Consider the following 26107-nt stretch of genomic DNA (forward strand, 5'->3'; position numbering starts at 1 on the left):
ATTCTTGTACATAGGAGCAGTATTATAGTAGTTATATTCTTGTACATAGGAGCAGTATTATAGTAGTTATATTCTTGTACATAGGGGCAGTATTATAGTAGTTATATTCTTGTACATAGGGGCAGTATTATAGTAGTTATATTCTTGTACATAGGGGCAGTATTATAGTAGTTATATTCTTGTACATAGGAGCAGTATTATAGTAGTTATATTCTTGTACATAGGGGCAGTATTATAGTAGTTATATTCTTGTACATAGGGGCAGTATTATAGTAGTTATATTCTTATACATAGGGGCAGTATTATAGTAGGTATATTCTTGTACATAGGGGCAGTATTATAGTAGTTATATTCTTATACATAGGGGCAGTATTATAGTAGTTATATTCTTGTACATAAGGGGCAGTATTATAGTAGTTATATTCTTATACATAGGGGCAGTATTATAGTAGTTATATTCTTGTACATAGGAGCAGTATTATAGTAGCTATATTCTTGTACATAGGAGCAGTATTATAGTAGTTGTATTCTTGTACATAGGAGCAGTATTATAGTAGTTATATTCTTGTACATAGGAGCAGTATTATAGTAGTTATATTCTTGTACATAGGGGCAGTATTATAGTAGTTATATTCTTGTACATAGGGGCAGTATTATAGTAGTTATATTCTTGTACATAGGAGCAGTATTATAGTAGTTATATTATTGTACATAGGGGCAGTATTATAGTAGGTATATTCTTGTACATAGGTGCAGTATTATAGTAGTTATATTCTTATATGTAGGGGGCAGTATTATAGTAGTTATATTCTTGTACATAAGGGGCAGTATTATAGTAGTTATATTCTTATACATAGGGGCAGTATTATAGTAGTTATATTCTTGTACATAGGAGCAGTATTATAGTAGTTATATTCTTGTACATAGGGGCAGTATTATAGTAGTTATATTCTTGTACATAGGGGCAGTATTATAGTAGTTATATTCTTGTACATAGGAGCAGTATTATAGTAGTTATATTATTGTACATAGGGGCAGTATTATAGTAGGTATATTCTTGTACATAGGGGCAGTATTATAGTAGTTATATTCTTATATGTAGGGGGCAGTATTATAGTAGTTATATTCTTGTACATAGGGGCAGTATTATAGTAGTTATATTCTTGTACATAGGGGGCAGTATTATAGTAGTCATATTCTTGTACATAGGAGCAGTATTATAGTAGTTATATTATTGTACATAGGGGCAATATTATAGTAGTTATATTCTTGTACACAGGGGCAGTATTATAGTAGTTATATTCTTGTACATAGGGGCAGTATTATAGTGGTTATATTCTTGTATATAGGGGCAGTATTATAGTAGTTATATTCTTATATGTAGGGGGCAGTATTATAGTAGTTATATTCTTGTACATAGGGGCAGTATTCAGTATTATAGTAGTTATATTCTTGTACATAGGGGCAGTATTATAGTAGTTATATTCTTTTACATAGGGGCAGTATTATAGTAGTTATATTCTTGTACATAGGAGCAGTATTATAGTAGTTATATTCTTGTACATAGGAGCAGTATTATAGTAGTTATATTCTTGTACATAGAAGCAGTATTATAGTAGTTATATTCTTGTACATAGGGGCAGTATTATAGTAGTTATATTCTTGTACATAGGGGCAGTATTATAGTAGCTATATTCTTGTACATAGGGGACAGTATTATAGTAGTTATATTCTTGTACATAGGGGGCAGTATTATAGTATATTCTTGTACATAGGGGACAGTATTATAGTAGTTATATTCTTGTACATAGGGGACAGTATTATAGTAGTTATATTCTTGTACATAGGGGCAGTATTATAGTAGTTATATTCTTGTACATAGGCGACAGTATTATAGTAGTTATATTCTTGTACATAGGGGACAGTATTATAGTAGTTATATTCTTGTACATAGGGGGCAGTATTATAGTATATTCTTGTACATAGGGGACAGTATTATAGTAGTTATATTCTTGTACATAGGGGACAGTATTATAGTAGTTATATTCTTGTGCATAGGAGCAGTATTATAGTAGTTATATTCTTGTACATAGGAGCAGTATTATAGTAGTTATATTCTTGTACATAGGGGAAGTATTATAGTAGCTATATTCTTGTACATAGGGGACAGTATTATAGTAGTTATATTCTTGTACATAGGGGGCAGTATTATAGTATATTCTTGTACATAGGGGACAGTATTATAGTAGTTATATTCTTGTACATAGGGGACAGTATTATAGTAGTTATATTCTTGTACATAGGAGCAGTATTGTAGTAGTTATATTCTTGTACATAGGAGCAGTATTATAGTAGTTATATTCTTGTACATAGGAGCAGTATTATAGTAGTTATATTCTTGTACATAGGGGAAGTATTATAGTAGCTATATTCTTGTACATAGGGGACAGTATTATAGTAGTTATATTCTTGTACATAGGGGGCAGTATTATAGTAAATTCTTGTACATAGGGGACATTATTATAGTAGTTATATTCTTGTACATAGGGGACAGTATTATAGTAGTTATATTCTTGTACATAGGGGACAGTATTACAGTAGTTATATTCTTGTACATAGGGGGCAGTATTATAATAGTTATATTCTTGTACATAGGGGACAGTATTATAGTAGTTATATTCTTGTACATAGGGGGCAGTATTATAGTAGTTATATTCTTGTACATAGGGGACAGTATTATAGTAGTTATATTCTTGTACATAGGAGCAGTATTGTAGTAGTTATATTCAACTCTGCAAGCTTATATCTGGTAACCAGCTTTTCCAATCTCTGCTCTGAATCCACTCCTGTGTCTCCATTCAATGTCAGCAAGCAGTTAATCCTGAATGCTATCTATGTGTTTTCAACTCTGCAAGCTTATATCTGGTAACCAGCTTTTCCAATCTCTGCTCTGAATCCACTCCTGTGTCTCCATTCAATGTCAGCAAGCAGTTAATCCTGAATGCTATCTATGTGTTTTCAACTCTGCAAGCTTATATCTGGTAACCAGCTTTTCCAATCTCTGCTCTGAATCCACTCCTGTGTCTCCATTCAGTGTCAGCAAGCAGTTAATCCTGAATGCTATCTATGTGTTTTCAACTCTGCAAGCTTATATCTGGTATATAGTTTTTTCAACTTACTCTGCTTGTCCCCTTATGTTGTGAGGTCAAGAAACTTTTCAAAGTGCTTTATGATCCATGTAGTGCTGGACATGTGTTTATTTGACCACAACATTTTATTGGGTCCTGGTGTCTCAATTTAGTGTGATTTATTAACGAGCAGAGAGAGCCCCAAAAAAAAAACAAAAAAAAACTTAGCCTTAACCTCCTATATATTCAGACCTAGCTAGGGGGAGCATTTATGCAGGGGTGGCATTTATGCACATGTAATTGAAGTACATGTATCAAAGTACTTCTGGCAGTTATAACATGGCAGTTAGACAGGGCAGGAGACAGGTAAGACATTTATATACAGTACATCTACTCCCGGTACAATTGGAGTACAACAAATATATACCATATGCATTTGTGTAATTTTTATCCTGGCCGCTGCATTCACACACATCCACCGCCCTGGCATTAACTCTCCACACTCCATCCATATTGGCCCCTCGCTTCTTTCCTCTCCTATGTATAGCACTCATGCTCTTTTCACATTGTTAAATTGCACAGATCCAGCCAGTCCCACCATTCAACACCAGAGACGCTCTCACAAATCACTTAACCATCTGCTCACTCTTTCTATCCTCCTTCTCCTAGTTGCAGGAGATATTGCTCCCAACCCTGGTCCCCCATGTTATAGAAAGTCAAACCCCCCCACTGCTACACTCAGAAACCCCTCTAATCTTATTAATATTCCCTGCATGCCATCTGTCTCTCTTAATTGTGCACTTTGGAATTCTCGCTCAGTGTGTAACAAACTCTCCTTCATTCATGACTTCTTCCTTTCTAATTCTCTTAACCTTCTGGCTCTTACTGAAACCTGGATCCAGCAGTCAGATACTACCGCTGCTGCTGCTCTTTCATACGGGGGGCTACACTTCTCTCATACCCCAAGATCAGACAATAGAGCTGGTGGAGGCGTTGGTCTGCTCCTATCACCAAAATGTACCTTTCAGGTTATCCCTCAACTACCCTCACTAGTCTTCCCTTCTTTTGAGGTCCATGCCGTCAGACTCTACACCCCCTTCTCCATGCGAGTGGCGGTGGTGTATCGTCCTCCCGGCCCCTCCCATCAGTTCCTGGATCATTTTGCCACTTGGCTTCCACATTTTCTCTCCTGTGACATCCCTACCCTCATCATGGGAGATTTCAACATCCCCATTGCTCTTCCCCTCTCCCCATCTGCTACTCACCTTTTATCTCTAACCTCCTCATTTGGCCTTTCGCAGCTTACTAATTCTCCAACGCATGAAGACGGAAACTCCCTCGACTTGGTCTTCTCTCGGCTTTGTGCAGTGGATGATTTTGCAAACTCCCCTCTCCCGCTCTCTGACCACAATCTTCTTTCATTCTCTATAAAGAACTGCCAGGCTGCTCAGGTCACCCCCACTGTCCAGACTTATAGAAACACACAGGCCATTAACACCCAGAAACTTCTGAAGAACTTGCAGTCTTCATTGGCCCCTATCTCCTCCCTCTCATGTCCTGATTCTGCATTGAAGCATTACAATGAAACACTTCAAACTGCCCTGGATGAATTTGCACCCCCTATAAATAGAACACCACAACGCAGACGGCGACAACCCTGGCACACGGTGCAAACACGTTTCCTGCAGCGGTGCTCCAGGTGCGCCGAACGTCTGTGGAGAAAATCCAATCTACACGAAGATTTCATCCATTTTAAGTTTATGCTTAGAACATACAACACTGCCCTTCACCTCTCCAAACAAACCTATTTCAACACCCTCATCATCTCACTGTCCAATAACCCGAAACGTCTCTTTGACACTTTTCATTCTCTACTCAATCCAAGAGTACAGGCCCCAACCACGGAGCTCCGAGCTGACGATCTGGCCAATTACTTCAAAGAAAAAATTGACCTGATCCGACAGGAAATTATCTCCAAATCCCCTCATACCATGCACTGTCCTCCCTCCCCCACTGCATCTAACTCACTCTCTGATTTTGAACCAGTCACAGAAGAAGAAGTAAGCAGGCTCCTTGCATCTTCTCGCCCAACTACTTGCACCAGTGACGCATTTCCGTCACATCTCCTCCAGTCCCTTTCCCCTGCTATCACCCCTCACCTAACTAAAATATTTAACCTCTCTCTCTCTTCTGGTATTTTTCCCTCCTCATTTAAGCATGCCATCATACATCCACTACTTAAAAAACCATCCCTCGACCAAAACTGTGCCGCTAACTATAGACCTGTCTCTAATCTTCCCTTCATCTCTAAACTCCTGGAACGCCTGGTCCACTCCCGTCTTATCCGCTATCTCTCAGAAAACTCTGTTCTCGACCCTCTCCAATCTGGTTTCCGCTCTTTACACTCCACTGAAACTGCCCTCACTAAAGTCTCTAATGATCTGCTAACAGCTAAATCAAATGGTCATTACTCCATGCTAATTCTCTTGGATCTCTCTGCAGCATTCGACACTGTGGATCATCAGCTCCTCCTCACTATGCTCCATTCCATTGGCCTCAAGGACACCGTTCTCTCCTGGTTCTCCTCCTATCTCTCCGACCGCTCCTTTACTGTATCTTTTGCCGGTTCCTCCTCCTCTCACCTTCCACTTACTGTTGGGGTTCCTCAAGGATCGGTTCTAGGCCCCCTCCTCTTCTCCTTGTACACTGCCCCTATTGGTCAAACAATCAGTAGATTTGGTTTCCAGTACCATCTCTATGCTGATGACACCCAATTATACGCTTCTTCTCCTGACATCACGCCAGCCTTTCTAGAAAACACTGGCGATTGTCTAAACGCTGTGTCTAATATCATGTCCTCACTATATCTGAAACTGAACCTGTCAAAGACTGAACTCCTTGTGTTTCCTCCCGCTACTAATGTACCTACACCCGACATTGCCATTTCCGTCTGTGGTTCCACTATTACTCCCCAGCAACATGCCCGCTGTCTTGGGGTCATACTTGATTCCGAGCTTTCCTTTGCCCCCCACATTCGATCACTGGCTCGCTCTTGTCATCTGCACCTCAAAAACATTTCTAGAATTCGACCTTTTCTTACTTTTGACTCTGCAAAAACTCTTACTGTTTCTCTTATTCATTCTCGTCTCGACTATTGTAACTCTCTTCTAATCGGTCTCCCTCTTACAAAACTCTCCCCTCTCCAATCTGTCTTGAATGCTGCAGCCAGGATCATATTCCTCACCAATCGTTACACCGATGCCTCTACCTTGTGCCAGTCATTACACTGGCTACCCATCCACTCCAGAATTCAGTATAAACTTATTACCCTCACCCACAAAGCCCTCCATGGCTCAGCACCACCCTACATCTCCTCCCTTGTTTCAGTATACCACCCTACCCGCGCCCTCCGTTCTGCTGATGACCTGAGGTTAGTATCCTCAATAGTCAGAACCTCCCACTCCCGTCTCCAAGACTTTACACGTGCCGCGCCAATTCTTTGGAATGCACTTCCCAGGTCAATACGATTAGTCCCCAATCCCCACAATTTTAAGCGTGTCCTGAAAACGCATTTATTCAGACTGGCCTATCGCCTCAACACATTAACCTAATCTATCCCTGTGTGGCAGAGCCAAAAGTTTTACCATAACCAGGTTCCCAGCATCATGTTCCCACATGCTTTATGCATCCATTAGCCCTCTGTGTCTGTACTGTTACACACTTAACATTATGGCTGGTCCATACAATCAGGGCAACTGTTACCACCCACCTTTCGTGTCTACCTCTTTCCTCATAGACTGTAAGCTTGCGAGCAGGGCCCTCACTCCTCTTGGTATTTGTTATAATCTACTGTATGTGATTATTGTTATGCTGTAATGTCTATTGTCTATACAAATCCCCTCTGAAATGTAAAGTGCTGCGGAATATGTCGGCGCTATAAAAATAAAATTTATTATTATTATTATTATTCTTGTACATAGGGGCAGTATTATAGTAGCTATAGTCTTGTACATAGGGAGCAGTATTATAGTAGTTATATTCTTGTACATAGGGGACAGTATTATAGTAGTTATATTCTTGTACATAGGGGTAATGGACATACTATTTATGACCTGGCATGAACCTGACAATTTTCACTACTCTCAATCTATTTGAGGAAGTCCTAAATAATAGGAATATGAAGAAATGGATCCCTGGTTCTCATCTTCTAAAGTCCAGGAATGTGCAGAAACGACAAATTGATCATCTCAGCAGGAAACTTCTAAATGCACTTTTTATTATTATCAGGTTAATGGGTAATTGCTTGTGAAATGACCTGGCACCTTCTATATTAGAATTTCACCCAAGGTTGGGATGATGCCATATAATTACATTGCTCAACGACGTGCAGATTTGCTCTTTGAAGAAAAGGATAATTTGTAACAGCAGGGAAACATGCAATCTGAACGGAGAACATATCGGGGCTTGTGTATTGACGAGCTAATGCAACATTTTTTAAATAAAATAATACTCTGCCGTTTTGTGTATACAGCCAGTGTGCAGATTTATGTCCTCCATGTTTACAAATAATCCTTGTACCGGTCTCATCATTTGAGCACTGTTCACAGTGCTGTGGCTCGTATTGCAGCTTAGCGAGCCCCATGTATTTTAATGCAAATGCTGCAATACCAGGCACGGCCATTAGCAATAGTGCCTGGCTGCACATCCAGTTGGAAGAATGTCTCAAGTGGGGTACCACAGGGCTCTGTCCTGGGCCCTGTATTGTTCAATATCTTTATCAACGATTTAGATGAAGGAATTGAGGGTAAACTGATTAAATTTGCTGATGACACAAAGCTAGGAGGGATAGCTAAAACTAGAGAAGAGAGAGGGAGGATTCAAAAAGATATAAATAAACTGGAGAAGTGGGCAGCAACTAACAGAATGGTTTTTAACAGGGAGAAATGCAAAGTACTACATCTGGGCAATAAAAATGAAAAAAGCATATACAGAATGGGAGGAATAGGGCTAAGCAACAGCACATGTGAAAAAGACTTGGGTATACTAATAGATCACAGACTGAATATGAGTCAACAGTGTGATGCAGCAGCAAAAAAGGCAAATGCAATTCTAGGATGTATTAACAGAAGCATACAGTCTAGATCACGTGAAGTCATTATTTCCCTCTACTCCTCTTTGGTCAGACCTCATCTGGAATATTGTGTCCAGTTTTGGGCACCACATTTTAAAAAAGACATCAACAAACTGGAGCAAGTTCAGAAAAGAGCGACCAGAATGGTGACTGGTCTGCAAACCCTGTCTTATGAGGAAAGGTTGCAGGATTTGGGAATGTTTAGTTTGCAAAAGAGAGGACTGAGAGGAGACTTAATAGCTGTCTACAAATATCTAAAGGGCTGTCACATTGTAGAAGGATCAACTTTATTCTCATTTGCACAAGGAAAGACTAGAAGCAATGGGATGAAACTGAATGGGAGGAGACACAGATTAGATATTAGAAAAAACTTTTTGACAGTTAGAGTGATCAATGAGTGGAACAAGCTGCCACGAGAAGTGGTGAGTTCTCCTTCAATGGAAGTCTTCAAACAGAGGCTGGACAGGCATCTGACTGGGATGATTTAGTGAATCCTGCTTTGAGCAGGGGGTTGGACCAGATGGCCCAGGAGGTCCCTTCCAACTCTACGATTCTATGATGTTTCTGAAGCCAAAAAAATACAATAATAATAACAACTTACCTCGGTCCATTCTTTGTTCCCAACACTTTGTACATACAAGACGACCACTGGAAACAAGAAGAGATGGTAAGTGGATATAGTACAGGATACATAAATACAAAATAATTAACTATTTCAAGTTCTGGACCCCCATAAGGGTCTGAACATTGGGCATCATTAAAGGGTCAACTTTTTATTTGTCTGTAGACTCATTGAAAATGTTCAGAAACCTCCTCAGTCTCTAGAAAATCGATCTGGTGTAAAACCAGTGAACTAAAAACTAGATGGGAGGAGGGGGATGCAGCTGCAGGTTCTCAGTGTGAGATTGGATACTGTGAGAAGGGGAGGGGGAGCAGGGGGAGACATTTGATTGGATCGCAACACATGACAGACCTCTGACATCACAAAAGCCCTCCACCACAACCAGCATGACATCATCAGAGTACAAGGAAGGAATTTTGTCTATTTTCTTAACCGAAGGACCATGAAACATTCTGGAACTCTGCAATAAGATCTGTATTGAAATGTATCACATATTTAAGAATCATGCCTGCTGTCAGTGAATGGAAACAGCTGCTGATTTGTTCGCTCCCCATGCTTTACACTGCAGTTTTCTTCAGCTGCTTACCTGGATCTGATTTGGAGAATGTATCCATGTCCAGTAAACTCCTACAAAAAAAGAGAACAATAAGAGATTTAGAAAAACTCTGACCTTATCCAATACACTGTGTCATATCCAGTGCAGGGTCTTAGGGGGGGAGCATGACACAGCTATGTCTCCGCCCCTTACACTGTGCCATGCTCCACCCCCTGGTAGTATGTTCTTTTAAAGATTGACATCATGCTGGCTGAGTGAAACCAAATATGGCTTCTAAGGGTTAATGCTACACAAATGGAGGTAGAAGTCACAGAGCTGGACCTTCATTGATTTTGTAATCTTCCCTTGAAACCATTACTGTCTCTTATAATATAGATGTATGCAGCCACGTGTGTTCTGTAAGTGGCTCAAGACTCATATAGAATATTTATTACTTATGAATAATGCAGGTACGTTATCTCAAGCTCCTCCTGGGATTCCCGATGCACTAACTCATTAATATTTTTACATTGAATTAATTTAGTGAATATGACGAGAATGAAAGTACAGTATCTGTAAAGTAGCATCACTCAGATGATTCAGCCATATAACGTATGTACAGCAGCAGAATAGCGAGTGCAGCTCTGGAGTATAATACAGGATGTAACTCAGGATCAGTAATGTAATGTATGTACACAGTGCCTGCACCAGCAGAATAGTGAGTGCAGCTCTGGGGTATAATACAGGATGTAACTCAGGATCAGTAATGTAATGTATGTACACAGTGACTGCACCAGCAGAATAGTGAGTGCAGCTCTGGGGTATAATACAGGATGTAACTCAGGATCAGTAATGTAATGTATGTACACAGTGACTGTACCAGCAGAATAGTGAGTGCAGCTCTGGGGTATAATACAGAATGCAACTCAGAATCAGTAGAGGATCAGTAATATAATGTAATGTATGTACACAGTGACTCCACCAGCAGAATAGTGAGTGCAGCTCTGGGGTATAATACAGGATGTAACTCAGGATCAGTAATGTATGCACAGTGACTGCACCAGCAGAATAGTGAGTGCAGCTCTGAAGTATAATACAGGATGCAACTCAGGATCAGTAATGTAATGTATGTACACAGTGCCTGCACCAGCAGAATAGTGAGTGCAGCTCTACGGTATAATACAGGATGCAACTCAGAATCAGTAGAGGATCAGTAATATAATGTAATGTATGTACACAGTGACTCCACCAGCAGAATAGTGAGTGCAGCTCTGGGGTATAATACAGGATGTAACTCAGGATCAGTAATGTATGCACAGTGACTGCACCAGCAGAATAGTGAGTGCAGCTCTGGAGTATAATACAGGATGTAACTCAGGATCAGTAATGTAATGTATGTACACAGTGACTCCACCAGCAGAATAGTGAGTGCAGCTCTGGGGTATAATACAGGATGTAACTCAGGATCAGTAATGTATGTACACAGTGACTGCACCAGCAGAATAGTGAGTGCAGCTCTGGGGTATTATACAGGATGTAACTCAGGATCAGTAATGTAATGTATGTACACAGTGACTGCACCAGCAGAATAGTGAGTGCAGCTCTGGGGTATAATACAGGAGGTAACGCAGGATCAGTAATGTAATGTATTTACACTGTGACTGCACCAGCAGAATAGTGAGTGCAGCTCTGGGGTATAATACAGGATGTAACTCAGGATCAGTAATGTAATGTATGTACAAAGTGACTGCACCAGCAGAATAGTGAGTGCAGCTCTGGAGTATAATACAGGATGTAACTCAGGATCAGTAATGTATGTACACAGTGACTGCACCAGCAGAATAGTGAGTGCAGCTCTGGGGTATAATACAGGATGTAACTCAGGATCAGTAATGTATGTACACAGTGACTGCACCAGCAGAATAGTGAGTGCAGCTCTGGAGTATAATACAGGAGGTAACTCAGGATCAGAAATGTATGTACACAGTGACTGCACCAGCAGAATAGTGAGTGCAGCTCTGGAGTATAATACAGGATGTAACTCAGGATCAGTAATGTAATGTATGTACACAGTGACTGCACCAGCAGAATAGTGAGTGCAGCTCTGGAGTATAATACAGAATATAACTTAGGATCAGTACAGGATAAGTAATGTGTTTGCACACTTTGGGGGTACATTAATGAATATGGCATAATCCTTGGCTATACGTGCTTTTTTAGGATGACCAATACACAAGTGTTGTAGTATTAAGTTCCTACCATACATATAATCTCCTTTGGTTTGTGTTGAAGATGCAGAGAGAAATCTGTATACGAAGTAATTATCCACTGACAACATAATGTGTATAGAACACCTCAAACTCTTCCAGGCTTAGAAATTAAGCAGATTTCCGATGTAGGCGTTTTCATGATTAGCATGTTAATACATGAAGTGTATTACTAGGCTGCACCTGTAGATGGCGCACTGGATGAAAGGAAATAGTGAGCGCTGCTAGGGTACTTGCCTGTGTTATTCATTGTAGTCGCAGGTATCTATCATCCCCTATGTATACACACAATTTTTCCTGGAAGCTGAGATATAAGGTACTGTGTGATGGTTTCATTACACAATACAGCAGGTTTCGCTGCCTATAACAATGTGAATTTATTTAGCAGTCATCCCATGGGGTGGCAGGGCTCTTCTGCCATGTACAATGCTAGAAATGTCAATGTCTCCTGGTGGTCAGCAGCAGAGCCATGTTGTAGACCTGGTGGTCAGCTGTTATTTAGAACAGTGCAGAGCATTTAAGACAGGAGTGCACTGTTCCTTTAGGAAGCAATTACTAATCTATTGTCCACTGAGGACAATTGTTTTATTTTTATTTTTTACATAAATGCAGATAATTTGGGCTAAAAATCATTTTTGCAGTTGGGTGTATCGCAAATATTACACCGTTTGCATCTTATCACCTCTGTGTTGCACTGTCTACTGCTGGTTGCAGAATGAGTCAACTGAGAATCCGTCAGTGAGCTCACGATGACGGCCTGTTGTAGAGTTTGTAACTCTTTCATTTGTCTATTTCTGAGCTCCTTCCTCTCGGCTAATTTATAATCCCCAGAGCTGAATGTGCCATGAAACAAAAAGTCTGTAAAAGCCAAAAGTTGTACAGTTTTAATGAAACCCAATTACAAAACTCATTTTTAGCCCCGAATACTTCTATTTAAGGTAAAAAAAAAAAGGCCCCAAAGTAAGACAACCCCTTTTCACACTTCAGTCTTTTGCCATCAGTCAAAATCCGTCATTTTATGAAAAAAAACGATCCAGCGTTTTTTCATGCTGGATCCGCTTTTTTCTCATAGACTTGTATTGGTGACGGATTGTGACGGATGGCCGCACGTTTCATCCGTCTTTTACGGATCCGTTGGAAATTCTGTGTCCGTCGGCTGGACACAATGGACATAGTAACGTTTTTTGTCAACGTCGAAAAGTCAGACAGCGACGGATCCAGCGCCGTCCGTCGTTGGCTATAATGGAAGCCTATGAGCGCAGGATCCGTCACTGTCCATCAAAAAACGGATATGGATCCGTCACTGGATTCCGTTTTTTGCAACTTAGCATGCCCGGAATCATTTCTCTTCCTTTAATTTAACTCCAAAATATCTCTCTCTCCCCAGTTCCACTGGAAACTATCTCAAAACTGCCAGAAAAGCTTCCCTCAATGTAAATGCATCCAAAGTTCTCATCTTTGGAGATTTATGCCATGATTTAGGGGTGTTTTTTATGTGACTATCCATATAAATAAATCTTCAAATATTGCAGTTTCTACATAGTCCACCAGAGCACAGGACGCTGGCATTTCCTGCTTTTTGCAGATCCCTTTTTGGCTCTGCCGTTCAGACTGAGAAAGAATCAGCAGAGCCATGTCATTATGGTAAAAAAAATAAGGGTAGCTTAATGACAGATCGGAGGCATAGATAAAGCAGGATAGTAACACCATTCACAAACAGATGTGGCTCCATATGCGACATATTTGTCAGGTGTAATCACTAAAGATGAGCATAAAACATTACAAGATACCAATCAGGAGGCGCCGGCAGGTATGTGGAGGTTCGCAGGTATCTGATCCGGTGGTCGCCAACCAGGGCTGTGCTAATCATTTTGATCAACTCTTATACACAGAGCATTCATACTATATATATATATATATATATATATATATATATATTATTCTCATTATTCTCTACAGATTTACATATAATGCATAAAATTTGATATTAAGACATGAAACCTTCCCTATAATTGATCCTGTATCAAGACATGCAAGGGTTAAGTCCATAAATTGACATTTAGACATTTCTTCTCATTAGTTCCTAATTAGGCTCCAGTAATTACAATAGGAAAATAAGTGGGATGTTCAGGACGGAGGTATTTTTACATCGCGCAGAACAGGTCGTCCACAAGGGGCGGCGATTATTAAGTGACGATTAGAAGAAATCTCCTGTAACAAAACAGACTAATAAGAGATGTAATGTTTAATGCTCTCACTCTCTTCAGTGCTCAAACAGTCATCATTACTTACTTCTTCACCCTCCTAAATCTTCCCTGATCATCTGTGAGTGACATTATGGAGAAGTGGAAGGAACCGCAGCAACTCAGCCACGAGGAGAGCCCCCGTAACATTACAGATTGGGGGGCCGAGTGCTGAGGAGTAGAAGACAGAAAAGTCACCACCGCTCTGCTGACCCCATAACTGCAGAGTCCAGACCTCCTCATCAGCACAAACACTGCGACCCCCTCAGCTGCTTCCAGCCGTACATCACCAAGCACAATGCCGAGCGCCGGATGGAGTGGGGTAAAGCCGCCACTACTGGACTATTGAGGATTTGTATCATGTGCAGTCACAGATCTTACACATAGTAAGTAGCTGATGCACAGAGTTTATTACAAAGTTGTTGGACACAATTTACTGATCATATCTTCCTCCAAGAGCAGAAGATTGATCAAGACCAAGGCACTAACAGGCAACAAGCTCCTGCTCAGCATCAAGTTGTCACTTCATTAGAAATTCGGAATATTACTTGCCTTCCGTGGGCAAAACATGAGCACAACTTCATTCTGGACACGATATAAGGTATTAAAGTATCACGTAGCCACCGTTCTACAGAGAACAGGAATGAAAACAAGGTTTAAAACACTTTGAGCTAAAAAGTTGCTTAATAGATGCTTTGTCCTCCAGGTTCTGGCCTCCTCCAGCCACTGCAAAGTACAATTTTCAACCAAGACCACCAAAACAGGTGACACTGTCAATATTCTTGCCGGCAATCCTGATTTTGGCTATATAATCCCATATACTGGAGTCTGGAGGGTGTTTTCAGGGGGCTGGGGCTTAAATGTCCTGATTTTGGCAACTTGAAAGTTTGGAGTTTTTGACCTGGATGAAAAAAATTCTAAATAAGACCAGAAGTTTTGAGACTGTCCCTGATTTTTGGAAACAATCCCGATAAAATAGGACGCGGCCTCGCTGAAAAGGAGAAGGGATTAGGTTAAAAATAGATGTTCCTGCCTCCAGTGGGATTAAACATCTCTAATTTAACAATGATGATGTTCGTAAATATGTATCAAAAAATAATGGTTACAATGGAAAGACAATGCTGAAATCCTGCTAAAATACTAATTTGGGCAATTTGAGATGTTTCACTCTGCTAATGGTGCAATCGAGTCCTTCTATTAAATGCTGCCTGTTTTCAGTCAAGGATTTTACTAAAGTTGCTGGGACTACGTCCAAAAAATTGGGACAGCAAATTTTTTTACGCTTTATTAATTCGACTTTACTGAATAATGATATCACAGTGGGCGTCTTTAGGTATTATTTGTGTGCACCTGAAGAAGGCCTTATGTAGCGAAACCATCACCGAAAATGTTTCTGTGCTCGATGAGATGGCCTGGATTTCTGGTTGAAGGAGGTTTTCCTGTAATCTAATACTTTTGTATTTTCCTGACTTGATAAATCTCAAGATGTTCCTGAGCTAAACGTGTGTCACAGAAAGAATTCTCTTGTAAAGTATCTGGGTCTGCGCTCAGCTACAGGCTTAATCTCCAAGAATCCTTTTCTTACATTAAACCCTCTGAATCTTTTTCATGGCTTTCAATATGTTACTGGTGGTAGAAAAAGAAAAACTAATGGCCAAAAAAATACAAACTTTACTATTTTTTTGCTTGTAGATGCTATCTAGTGAAACGGGCACCATGATAAGCAAAGAAGGAGCAGAATTTATGGTCTGCAGAAAGAAGACGGACAACCAGTATGGACACTGTAATATATTCTACTGTATCTAATCTGATCCCAGGAGGTTATGCCAGAGAAACCTCCAGTGATCAGCCGAGGAAGCCGAGGAGCAAGTATTAACTTTCCCTACAGTGCCTCCACAGGAGAAATAAAGTATTACACGGTTATCATTGAAATCCCTCTGACGTGGGATACTTTGTAGCAACGCTTTCTGATAAGAGCCCTTAATGTAGGACCTAGCAAATTCAAGATTTTTGAAGGTTACAGTCATAAAAATTGTCCTGACAGGTTCCCTTTAAAGGGCCTTTCCCACATAGCGATATCGCTAAAGCGGCACCAATTTTGTGATGCAATGGCGATATCGCTAGCAATCTCGTTTTGTGTGACACGTACCTGGGACCGGCCCCCCCTGCTGGATATCGCTGATCGTGCTCGAATGTCCCAAGCCATTTTCTGATCGTTGGCGTCCCGCTGGCCTGCGCGCACCGCTGTGTTTGGCGCCGTTGGTGACGCAGGACGCATGGACGCAGGCAGAAGTCTTCATCATCGCTGCGGTGTGAAAGGTAACAGCGACCGCCAATGGATCGCTTATCGCTGCTGCGTCGCTGGTGAGATCTGCCTGATTGGCAGCTCACTAGCGACCATTTAGTGATGCACCAGCGATCCTGACCAGGTCGCATCGTTGTCGTGATCGCTGGTGCATCGCTAAATGTAACGGGACCCTAACTTGTAAGAAGTTGTGCATCTTAAAAAAAACATTTTCTTGATTTCTTTAGTAACCTCTGGAAGACTTTGCACTGACTTTGTCGCATAAATGAGTGTATTTTTTGCTCTATCTGAAACTTCAAGAGACCTTAGGGTCTATGGGAATTGTCATCTAACTCCGGCTTCTGCCGTCCTCACTCTTCCTATACAAGGACGCTGCATTTTCCTTAGTCCATCCCTCTATTCCTAGCAGACAAAATTCTCAGCTTCACAGCCTGCACTTCATACGCTGCCTTTTTGTATGGAGTTTCTTTTATGAAGACAGAAATTAAATCCTATAGAAGAATTCCTGTGAAGTAGAAGATCAAGAGATGTTTGTAGAGTCACATACTAATATGAAGGCGCAGATAAAGACCACTGCGGTCCACAGAGAGTCATATGGCGGCTTGGTGGAGAAAGCGTGACGCAGGGCAAGGTTATCTAAGCTGTTCTCATCCACAATGAAACTACAGATAACAAATGCAATCTAAAGAGCCATTTCAGACACAGTGGATATTAATGCCAATAATACAATATCGCTAACCTCAATGGAAAATACATTTAAGAATAAAATAGATTCCACTAAAAACTTTTTTTTATGTCTTCTGTATCATGCCTTAGGATGGAGCAAACACTTCATGTTCTTCTTACAAATGTTGTAAAACTCTTTAGAACATAACTATTGCAATCATAACCCCTCTGTACAAGAATAAAACTACTATAATACTGTCACTATGTGCAGGAATATAACTACTATACTGTCACTATGTGCAGGAATATAACTACTATAATACTACTCATATGTACAAGAATATAACTACTATAATACTGCCCCTATGTACAAGAATATAACTACTATAATACTGCTCCTATGTACAAGAATATAACTACTATAATACTGCTCCTATGTACAAGAATATAACTACTATAATACTGCTCCTATGTACAAGAATATAACTACTATAATACTGCTCCCTATATACAAGAATATAACTACTATAATACTGCTCCTATGTACAAGAATATAACTACTATAATACTGCTCCTATGTACAAGAATATAACTACTATAATACTGCCCCCTATGTACAAGAATATGACTACTATAATACTGCCCCTATGTACAAAAATATAACTACTATAATACTTCCCCTATGTACAAGAATATAACTACTATAATACTTCCCCTATGTACAAGAATATAACTACTATAATACTGCCTCTATTTACAAGAATATAACTACTATAATACTGCCTCCTATGTACAAGAATATAACTACTATAATACTGCCCCCTATGTACAAGAATATGACAACTATAATACTGCCCCTATGTACAAGAATATAACTACTATAATACTTCCCCTATGTACAAGAATATAACTACTATAATACTGCCCCCTATGTACAAGAATATAACTGCTATAATACTGCCCCTAAGTACAAGAATATAACTACTATAATACTGCCCCTATGTACAAGAATATTACTACTATAATACTGCTCCTATGTACAAGGATATATCTACTATAATACTGCCCCCTATGTACAAGAATATTACTACTATAATACTGCTCCTATGTACAAGAATATAGCTTCTATAATACTGCCCCTATGTACAAGAATATAACTACTATAATACTGCTCCTATGTACAAGAATATAACTACTATAATACTGCCTCTATTTACAAGAATATAACTACTATAAAACTGCCTCTATTTGCAAGAATATAACTACTATAATACTGCCCCCTATGTACAAGAATATAACTACTATTATACTGCCCCCTATGTACAAGAATATAACTACTATAATACTGCCCCGATATACAAGAATATAACTACTATAATACTGCCACTATGTACAAGAATATAACTACTATAATAATGCCCCAATGTACAAGAATATAACTACTATAATACTGCCCCTATGTACAAGAATATAACTACTATAAGGGTGTGTGCACACGCTGCGGATTCTGCTGCGGTTCCGCAACGGATTTGGCCCTGCGGATCCGCAGCAGTTTCTGCTGCGGTGTACTGTACCATTATTCCCTATGGGAAATGGAAACCGCAGTGCAGATGCTGCAGAATTTTCCGTGCGGATTTTCTGCGGTTTCTAAACCGCAGAAGGAATTGACATGTCAAATCTTTCTGCGGATTCCGCAACGGTTTACCATCTCCTCCATTGTGGAGATGTAAAACCGCAGGGCAAAACCGCAGGATAATCCGCACATAAACCGCAGGTCTTTTGACCTGTGGATTTATCTGCGGATTTTGAAAATCAGTGCGGATCAATCCGCAGCAGATTCCGCAGCGTGTGCACACAGCCTTATACTGCTCCTATGTACAAGAATGTAACTACTATAATACTGCTCCCTATGTACAAGAATATAACTACTATAATACTGCCCCTATGTACAAGAATATAACTACTATAATACTGCCCCTATGTACAAGAAGATAACTACTATAATACTGCTCCTATGTACAAGAATATAACTACTATAATACTGCCCCTATGTACAAGAAGATAACTAATATAATACTGCTCCTATGTACAAGAATATAACTACTATAATACTGCCCCTATGTACAAGACTATAACTGCTATAATACTGCCCCTATGTACAAGAAGATAACTACTATAATACTGCCCCCTATGTACAAGAATATAACTACTATAATACTGCCCCTATGTACAAGAATATAACTACTATAATACTGCCCCTATGTACAAGAAGATAACTACTATAATACTGCTCCTATGTACAAGAATATAACTACTATAATACTGCCCCTATGTACAAGAATATAACTACTATAATACTGCCCCTATGTACAAGAAGATAACTACTATAATACTGCTCCTATGTACAAGAATATAACTACTATAATACTGCCCCTATGTACAAGACTATAACTGCTATAATACTGCCCCTATGTACAAGAAGATAACTACTATAATACTGCTCCTATGTACAAGAATATAACTACTATAATACTGCCCCTATGTACAAGACTATAACTGCTATAATACTGCCCCTATGTACAAGAAGATAACTACTATAATACTGCCCCCTATGTACAATAATATAACTACTATAATACTGCCCCTATGTACAAGAATATAACTACTATAATACTGCCCCTATGTACAAGAAGATAACTACTATAATACTGCTCCTATGTACAAGAATATAACTACTATAATACTGCCCCTATGTACAAGAATATAACTACTATAATACTGCCCCTATGTACAAGAAGATAACTACTATAATACTGCTCCTATGTACAAGAATATAACTACTATAATACTGCCCCTATGTACAAGACTATAACTGCTATAATACTGCCCCTATGTACAAGAAGATAACTACTATAATACTGCCCCTATGTACAAGAATATAACTACTATAATACTGCCCCTATGTACAAGAATATAACTACTATAAGGGTGTGTGCACACGCTGCGGATTCTGCTGCGGTTCCGCAACGGATTTGGCCCTGCGGATCCGCAGCAGTTTGTGCTGTGGTGTACTGTACCATTATTCCCTATGGGAAATGGAAACCGCAGTGCAGATGCTGCAGAATTTTTCGTGCGGATTTTCTGCAGTTTCTAAACCGCAGAAGGAATTGACATGTCAAATCTTTCTGCGGATTCCGCAACGGTTTACCATCTCCTCCATTGTGGAGATGGTAAAACCGCAGGATAATCCGCAGATAAACCGCAGGTCTTTTGACCTGTGGATTTATCTGCGGATTTTGAAAATCCGTGCGGATCAATCCGCAGCAGATTCCGCAGCGTGTGCACACAGCCTTATACTGCTCCTATGTACAAGAATATAACTACTATAATACTGCTCCTATGTACAAGAATATAACTACTATAATACTGCCCCTATGTACAAGAATATAACTACTATAATACTGCCCCTATGTACAAGAATATAACTACTATAATACTGCCCCCTATGTACAAGAATATAACTACTATAATACTGCCCCTATGTACAAGAATATAACTACTATAATACTGCCCCCTATGTACAAGAATATAACTACTATAATACTGCCCCCTATGTACAAGAATATAACTACTATAATACTGCCCCTATGTACAAGAATATAACTACTATAATACTGCCCCCTATGTACAAGAATATAACTACTATAATACTGCCCCCTATGTACAAGAATATAACTACTATAATACTGCCCCCTATGTACAAGAATATAACTACTATAATACTGCCCCCTATGTACAAGAATATAACTACTATAATACTGCCCCCTATGTACAAGAATATAACTACTATAATACTGCCCCCTATGTACAAGAATATAACTACTATAATACTGCCCCCTATGTACAAGAATATAACTACTATAATACTGCCCCTATGTACAGGAATATAACTACTATAATACTGCCCCCTATGTACAAGAATATACTATAATACTGCCCCTATGCACAAGAATATAACTACTATAATACTGCCCCTATGTACAAGAATATAACTACTATAATACTGCCCTATGTACAAGAATATAACTGCTATAATACTGCTCCTATGTACAAGAATATAACTACTATAATACTGCTCCCTATGTACAAGAATATAACTACTATAATACTGCTTCCGAGCTGAGAGGACATGTCTCAGCAGTTCTCATCTCTGGAGCAAGCCAGGGGAGGGGCCACCCTGGGCGGGGAAGCTCCCCAAGCAAGGCCCAGGCTTCTTCTAAGGCTGGGGTCACACTTGCGAGAAACTCGCACGAGTCTCGATTCTCAATACCCGACACTGCCTCCTGCACTTGGACTGGAGTGTGTGGCTGCATGTATTTCTATACAGCTGAGCGCTCCAATCCAAGTGCCGGCGACAGTGCCGGGCATTGGGACACGAGACTCGTGTGAGTTTCTTGCAAGTGTGACCCCGGCCTAATGGGAATGCACATCCCAGAGCCACCATTAAAGGGAATCTGTCACCCTTTTTTTGGCCTTTCAGCTGCCGGCATAGACATCGGGGGCTTATCTACAGCATTCTGTAATGCATTCTGTAATGCTGTAGATAAGCCTCCGATGTAACCTGAAAGAGAAGAAAAACACGCTATATTATACTCACCGAGGTGGGCAGTCTGGTCCAATGGGTGTCTCCCGACCTGAAATGGCTCCGGCTCCGGCGCACTGTTCTGCCCTGTTGAGGGCAGAGCAGAGTCCTGCAGTGCGCAGGCGTCGGGAGAGGTCCGGCACCTGCGCACTGCAGAATTCTGCTCTGCCCTCAACAGGGCAGAGCAGTGCGCCTGCGCCGGAGCCATTTCAGGTCGGGAGAAGAGGACGTCATCGCATGAAGATGGGAGGCGCCGGACCGGACCACGACACACATCGGACCGGACCGCCCACCCCGGTGAGTATAATATAACGTGTTTTTCTTCTCTTTCAGGTTACATCGGAGGCTTATCTATAACATTACAGAATGCATTACAGAATGCTGTAGATAAGCCCCCGATGTCTATGCCGGCAGCTAATAGGGGAAAAAGGGTGACAGATTCCCTTTAAGCAATGTAAAACAACAAGTCAAAGCTCCACTGCTTCCATGAAGGAAGAAAACAGAGTTAATGTGAGTGAAGGTATGGAGGATACACCAGCACCAATGACAACAAGGAAACCTGAGGTAAAAGTGTCAGGAAGTAAAGAAATTAAGCAAAGCCCAAGGTCCTGTAATTCCCCAAAGGAAATTTCTGTCAGTAAACAGAGCCAGCCTGGCGCACAGAAGGTGAAGCAGACGCCATTACCCACCTCAGGTGTGCAGCTCACTCCTCCATACAGGCAGAGACGGTCATCTCTGGAGAGGCAGACATGGCAGGAAAGCCTGCAGCAGCGAGACATGGTGGCTGGTATGGCGCACTCATGATGCGCAAGGTCGCAGGTGGGTGGCAGCAGTAAAAAGTGCTGTGGAGCCCAGAGCCAGAGGTGACACCATAAAGTCATCTGAGGTAAAACCAGAGGAGACTTCTGCATTCAAACACCCAGAGCCATTGTCCAAGCCAAAACCTGAGAGGGAGACGGCGCGTGCACCAGAGCTGCAGATGGCGGAGGACATGCCTGCCCTGGTGAAGAAGATGGGTGAGTTACAGCAGCACAAAGAAATACTGTAAATGGAGACTAATATGATATACAAACTAAAGGCCACTCATCCTGACAGGAAAGCTGTGTGTGACCAGAGACTTTACTCACTGGCTGTGGAGCTGGCCAATGTGGTAAGGGACAGACTGTATCCTGGAGAGGATGGGGGCCCTGGCAGAGACCTACAGTGACATAGTCTGTATCCTGGGGAGGATGGGGCCCCTGGCAAAGACCTACAGGGACATCGACTGTATCCTGGGGTGGATGGGGGCCCTGACAGAGACCTACAGGGACATAGACTGTATCCTGGGGAGGATGGGGCCCCTAGCCGAGACCTACAGGGACATAGACTGTATCCTGGGGAGGATGGGGCCCCTGGCAGAGACCTACAGGGACATAGACTGTATCTTGGAGAGGATGGGGCCCCTGGCAGAGACCTACAGGGACATAGACTGTATCCTGGGGAGGATGGGGCCCCTGACAGAGACCTACAGGGACATAGACTGTATCCTGGGGAGGATGGGAGCCCTGGCAGAGACCTACAGGGACATAGACTGTATCATAAAGAGGATGGGGCCCCATCCTCTCCAGGATACAGTCTATGTCCCTGTAGGTCTCTGTCAGGGGCCCCATCCTCTCCGACACACATCGGCGACCCGCTCCAAGCTTCTCCCTCGGCGACATGGTGTGGCTCTCTACTCGAAATATCGAACTGCGAGTCGAATCCCCCAAGTTCGCGCCGCGATACATTGGACCCTCGAGCGAATTAGCTTGGTGGTCTACCACCTGGCTCTGCCTCCACACTTAGCCATTTCGGACGTTTTACATGTATCCCTCCTCAAACCAGTTCATATGGCCCGGTTTTCCGAGTCATCTGCCGGGTCATCAGACTTGTCGTCTGACGAGTTCGAGGTTAACGCCATTGTGGGACAAAGGATTGTCCGGGGCAAAAAATTTTATTTGGTGGATTGGTAGGGTCATGGACCAGAGGCTCGGACCTGGGAGCCGGTGGTGGAGAATATCCATGCTCTACTCCTGATTGCGGCCTTTGAGCGCAGCGAGGCTCAGAGGGGGGGACCCTAGGAGGGGGGGTAATGTTAGGCGTCGGATTCCTGGGACTGCACAACAGGAATCCAGAGCCGTACATCCAGCAGACGCCCTCATCCTTTCTTTAGAGGCCCGGATAGCATCCTGAGTGCGATCCCAGATGTCACGAGCCTCCACTGCCCAGTCTGCAACCCTGGAGTCAGCGGAGGACACTGGCATCGGGACAGGGACGCGTGGTGGTTGGCGGTAGTTTAGAAGAAAGGGCGTCTGACCAGTGGAATCAGCCACTGCATTGTTCAGGGAAAACTCAGCCCATGGTAGCAAGGATGCCCAGTCATCCTGCCTGGCAGAGACAAAATGCCTTAGGTACGTGACCAAGGTTTGGTTGGCTCTTTCAACCAAGCCGTTCGTCTCGGGATGGTAAGCGGAGGACAGATTTAGCTCGATGCTGAGTAGACTGCAGAGCTCCCTCCAGAACCGATACGCGAACTGAGGACCTCGATCACTAACAATTTTGTCCGGCATGCCATGTAGGCAGAATACGTGTTTTATGAACAGTGTGGCATGACCACGAGCGGAAGGCAACCGTGCGAGTGGCACCAAATGCACCATTTTAGAAAAATGGTCGGTGACCACCCAAATGACTGTACTGCCACCGGACTTGGGCAAGTCAACCACAAAGTCCATGCTAACCATCTCTCAAGGTCTATCCGCCACTGGCAGGGGATACAATAGCCCCGCCGGCCCCTGTCTAGAGGGTCTGTTCCGTGCACACGAGACGCATGCCTCTACGTATTCCTTGACATCTCGAGCCATATGCGGCCACCAGTACGACCTAGCCAGGAGCTCTGTGGTCGGTTTTTTGCCAAAGTGACCACCCACCCTGGAGGCGTGTTCCCAGGTGAGAACCTCTGGCTGTAGCTGAGGAGGCACCAAGTTCTTGCCCGGTGGCACTGACTCGAGAGCAACTGGGGCCACGGTCGCAAAACTCTCTGGCGGGAGAATTAGCCGAGGCTCAGCCTCTCCTTCCTCTGGTGAAACCACCGAGCGTGAGAGAGCATCCGAACTGACGTTCTTCTCTCCTGAGAGGTAGTGCAGGGTGAAGCGGAAGCGGGAAAAGAAGAGTGACCACCTAGCCTGACGAGAGTTCAGGCGCTGAGCCGTCTGCAAATAGACCAAATTTTTATGGTCTGTAAATACCTGGAAGGGAAACCAAGCACCCTCCAGGAGATGTCTCCACTCGGAAAAGGCCAACTTCATTGCTAGCAGCTCCCTGTCGCCGATGGAGTAATTCTTCTCCGCCGGTGAGAAGGTCTTAGAGAAGAAGAAGCAGGGATGCGTCCGACCTTGAGCATCCTTCTGGAAAAGGACTGCTCCTGCACCGACAGAAGAGGCATCTACCTCCAGAATAAATGGTTTATCCACATCGGGACGGTGTAAGATGGGAGCTCCAGCAAAATGAGATTAAATAGCGGCGAAGGCCTTGGAGACCTGTTCCGACCAAGCGTTGGGGTTAGCTCCTTTTTTAGTGAGAGCAACTAATGGAGCTACCAATGTGGAAAAGTGAGGTATAAACTGACGGTAATAATTCACGAACCCCAAGAGGCGCTGCACCGCTTTGAGTGAATGGGGTTCCTGCCAGTCCATTACCGCTTGTAGTTTGGCCGGATCCATAGCCAATCCCTGGGCCGAGATGATGTAGCCCAGGTACAGCAAGGAGTCCTGCTCAAACTGACACTTTTCCAGCTTGGCATAAAGAGAATTCGCCCGCAGACAGTCGAAGACCCTGCAGACGTCTCTCCGGTGGGTGGTCAAATCTGGCGAGAAGATGAGGATGTCATCCAGATAGACCACCACCGAGGAAGAAAGCATGTCGCGGAAGACGTCATTGACGAAGTCCTGGAAGACAGCAGGCGCATTACAAAGGCCGAAGGGCATGACCAGATGTTCGTAGTGGCCATCCCTGGTATTAAAAGCTGTCTTCCACTCGTCTCCTTCGCGAATGCGGATCAGGTTGTACGCCCCCGTAGATCTAATTTTGTAAAGATCCGGGCCCCTCGCAACCTGTCAACTAACTCAGAAATCAACGGCAGAGGGTATTTGTTTTTGACCGTTATAGCGTTGAGACCTCTGTAGTCAATACAGGGGCACAACTCTCCGCTCTTCTTCTGTACGAAGAAGAACCCTGCACCAGCCAGCGACACTGATTTTCTGATAAAACCTCTAGCCAGGTTCTCCCGGATATATTGAGACATAGCCTCTGTCTCAGGGAGTGATAGCGGATACACACAGCCTCTAGGAGGCTCTGTGCCTGGCATGAGATCTATCGGGCAATCGTATGGACGGTGCGGCGGGAGCGTCTCCGCAGATTTTTTTTGGAGAAGACGTCCGCGCACTGGTGGTAGGGTTTAGGAAGCACGGAGAGATCCGCAGGCACTTCAGTGGAAGCCACATGAAGACTGCCCCTCAGACACCTTCCCTCACAGTTCTTGCTCCAACCCAGTA

The 26107-nt window shown here is 42.3% G+C and overlaps 1 protein-coding gene across 1 annotated transcript in view; it reads right to left on the bottom strand.

Annotated features, from left to right (window-relative positions):
• Positions 1–26107, bottom strand: part of CPNE9 (copine family member 9) — a 296707-nt gene that overhangs the window by 228496 nt on the left and 42104 nt on the right. Inside the window, exons 3-4 of the mRNA XM_073569670.1 lie at positions 9468–9508; positions 8861–8907 (exon numbers count right to left, since the gene is read on the bottom strand). Coding sequence (XP_073425771.1) covers positions 8861–8907; positions 9468–9508 — 88 coding nt within the window. The remainder of the gene's footprint in view (positions 1–8860; positions 8908–9467; positions 9509–26107) is intronic.

The sequence above is a fragment of the Dendrobates tinctorius genome, unplaced genomic scaffold, assembly GCF_039654945.1.
Source record: "Dendrobates tinctorius isolate UK_male_01 unplaced genomic scaffold, ASM3965494v1 ptg000027l, whole genome shotgun sequence".
In the NCBI taxonomy this organism is placed as follows: domain Eukaryota; kingdom Metazoa; phylum Chordata; class Amphibia; order Anura; family Dendrobatidae; genus Dendrobates; species Dendrobates tinctorius.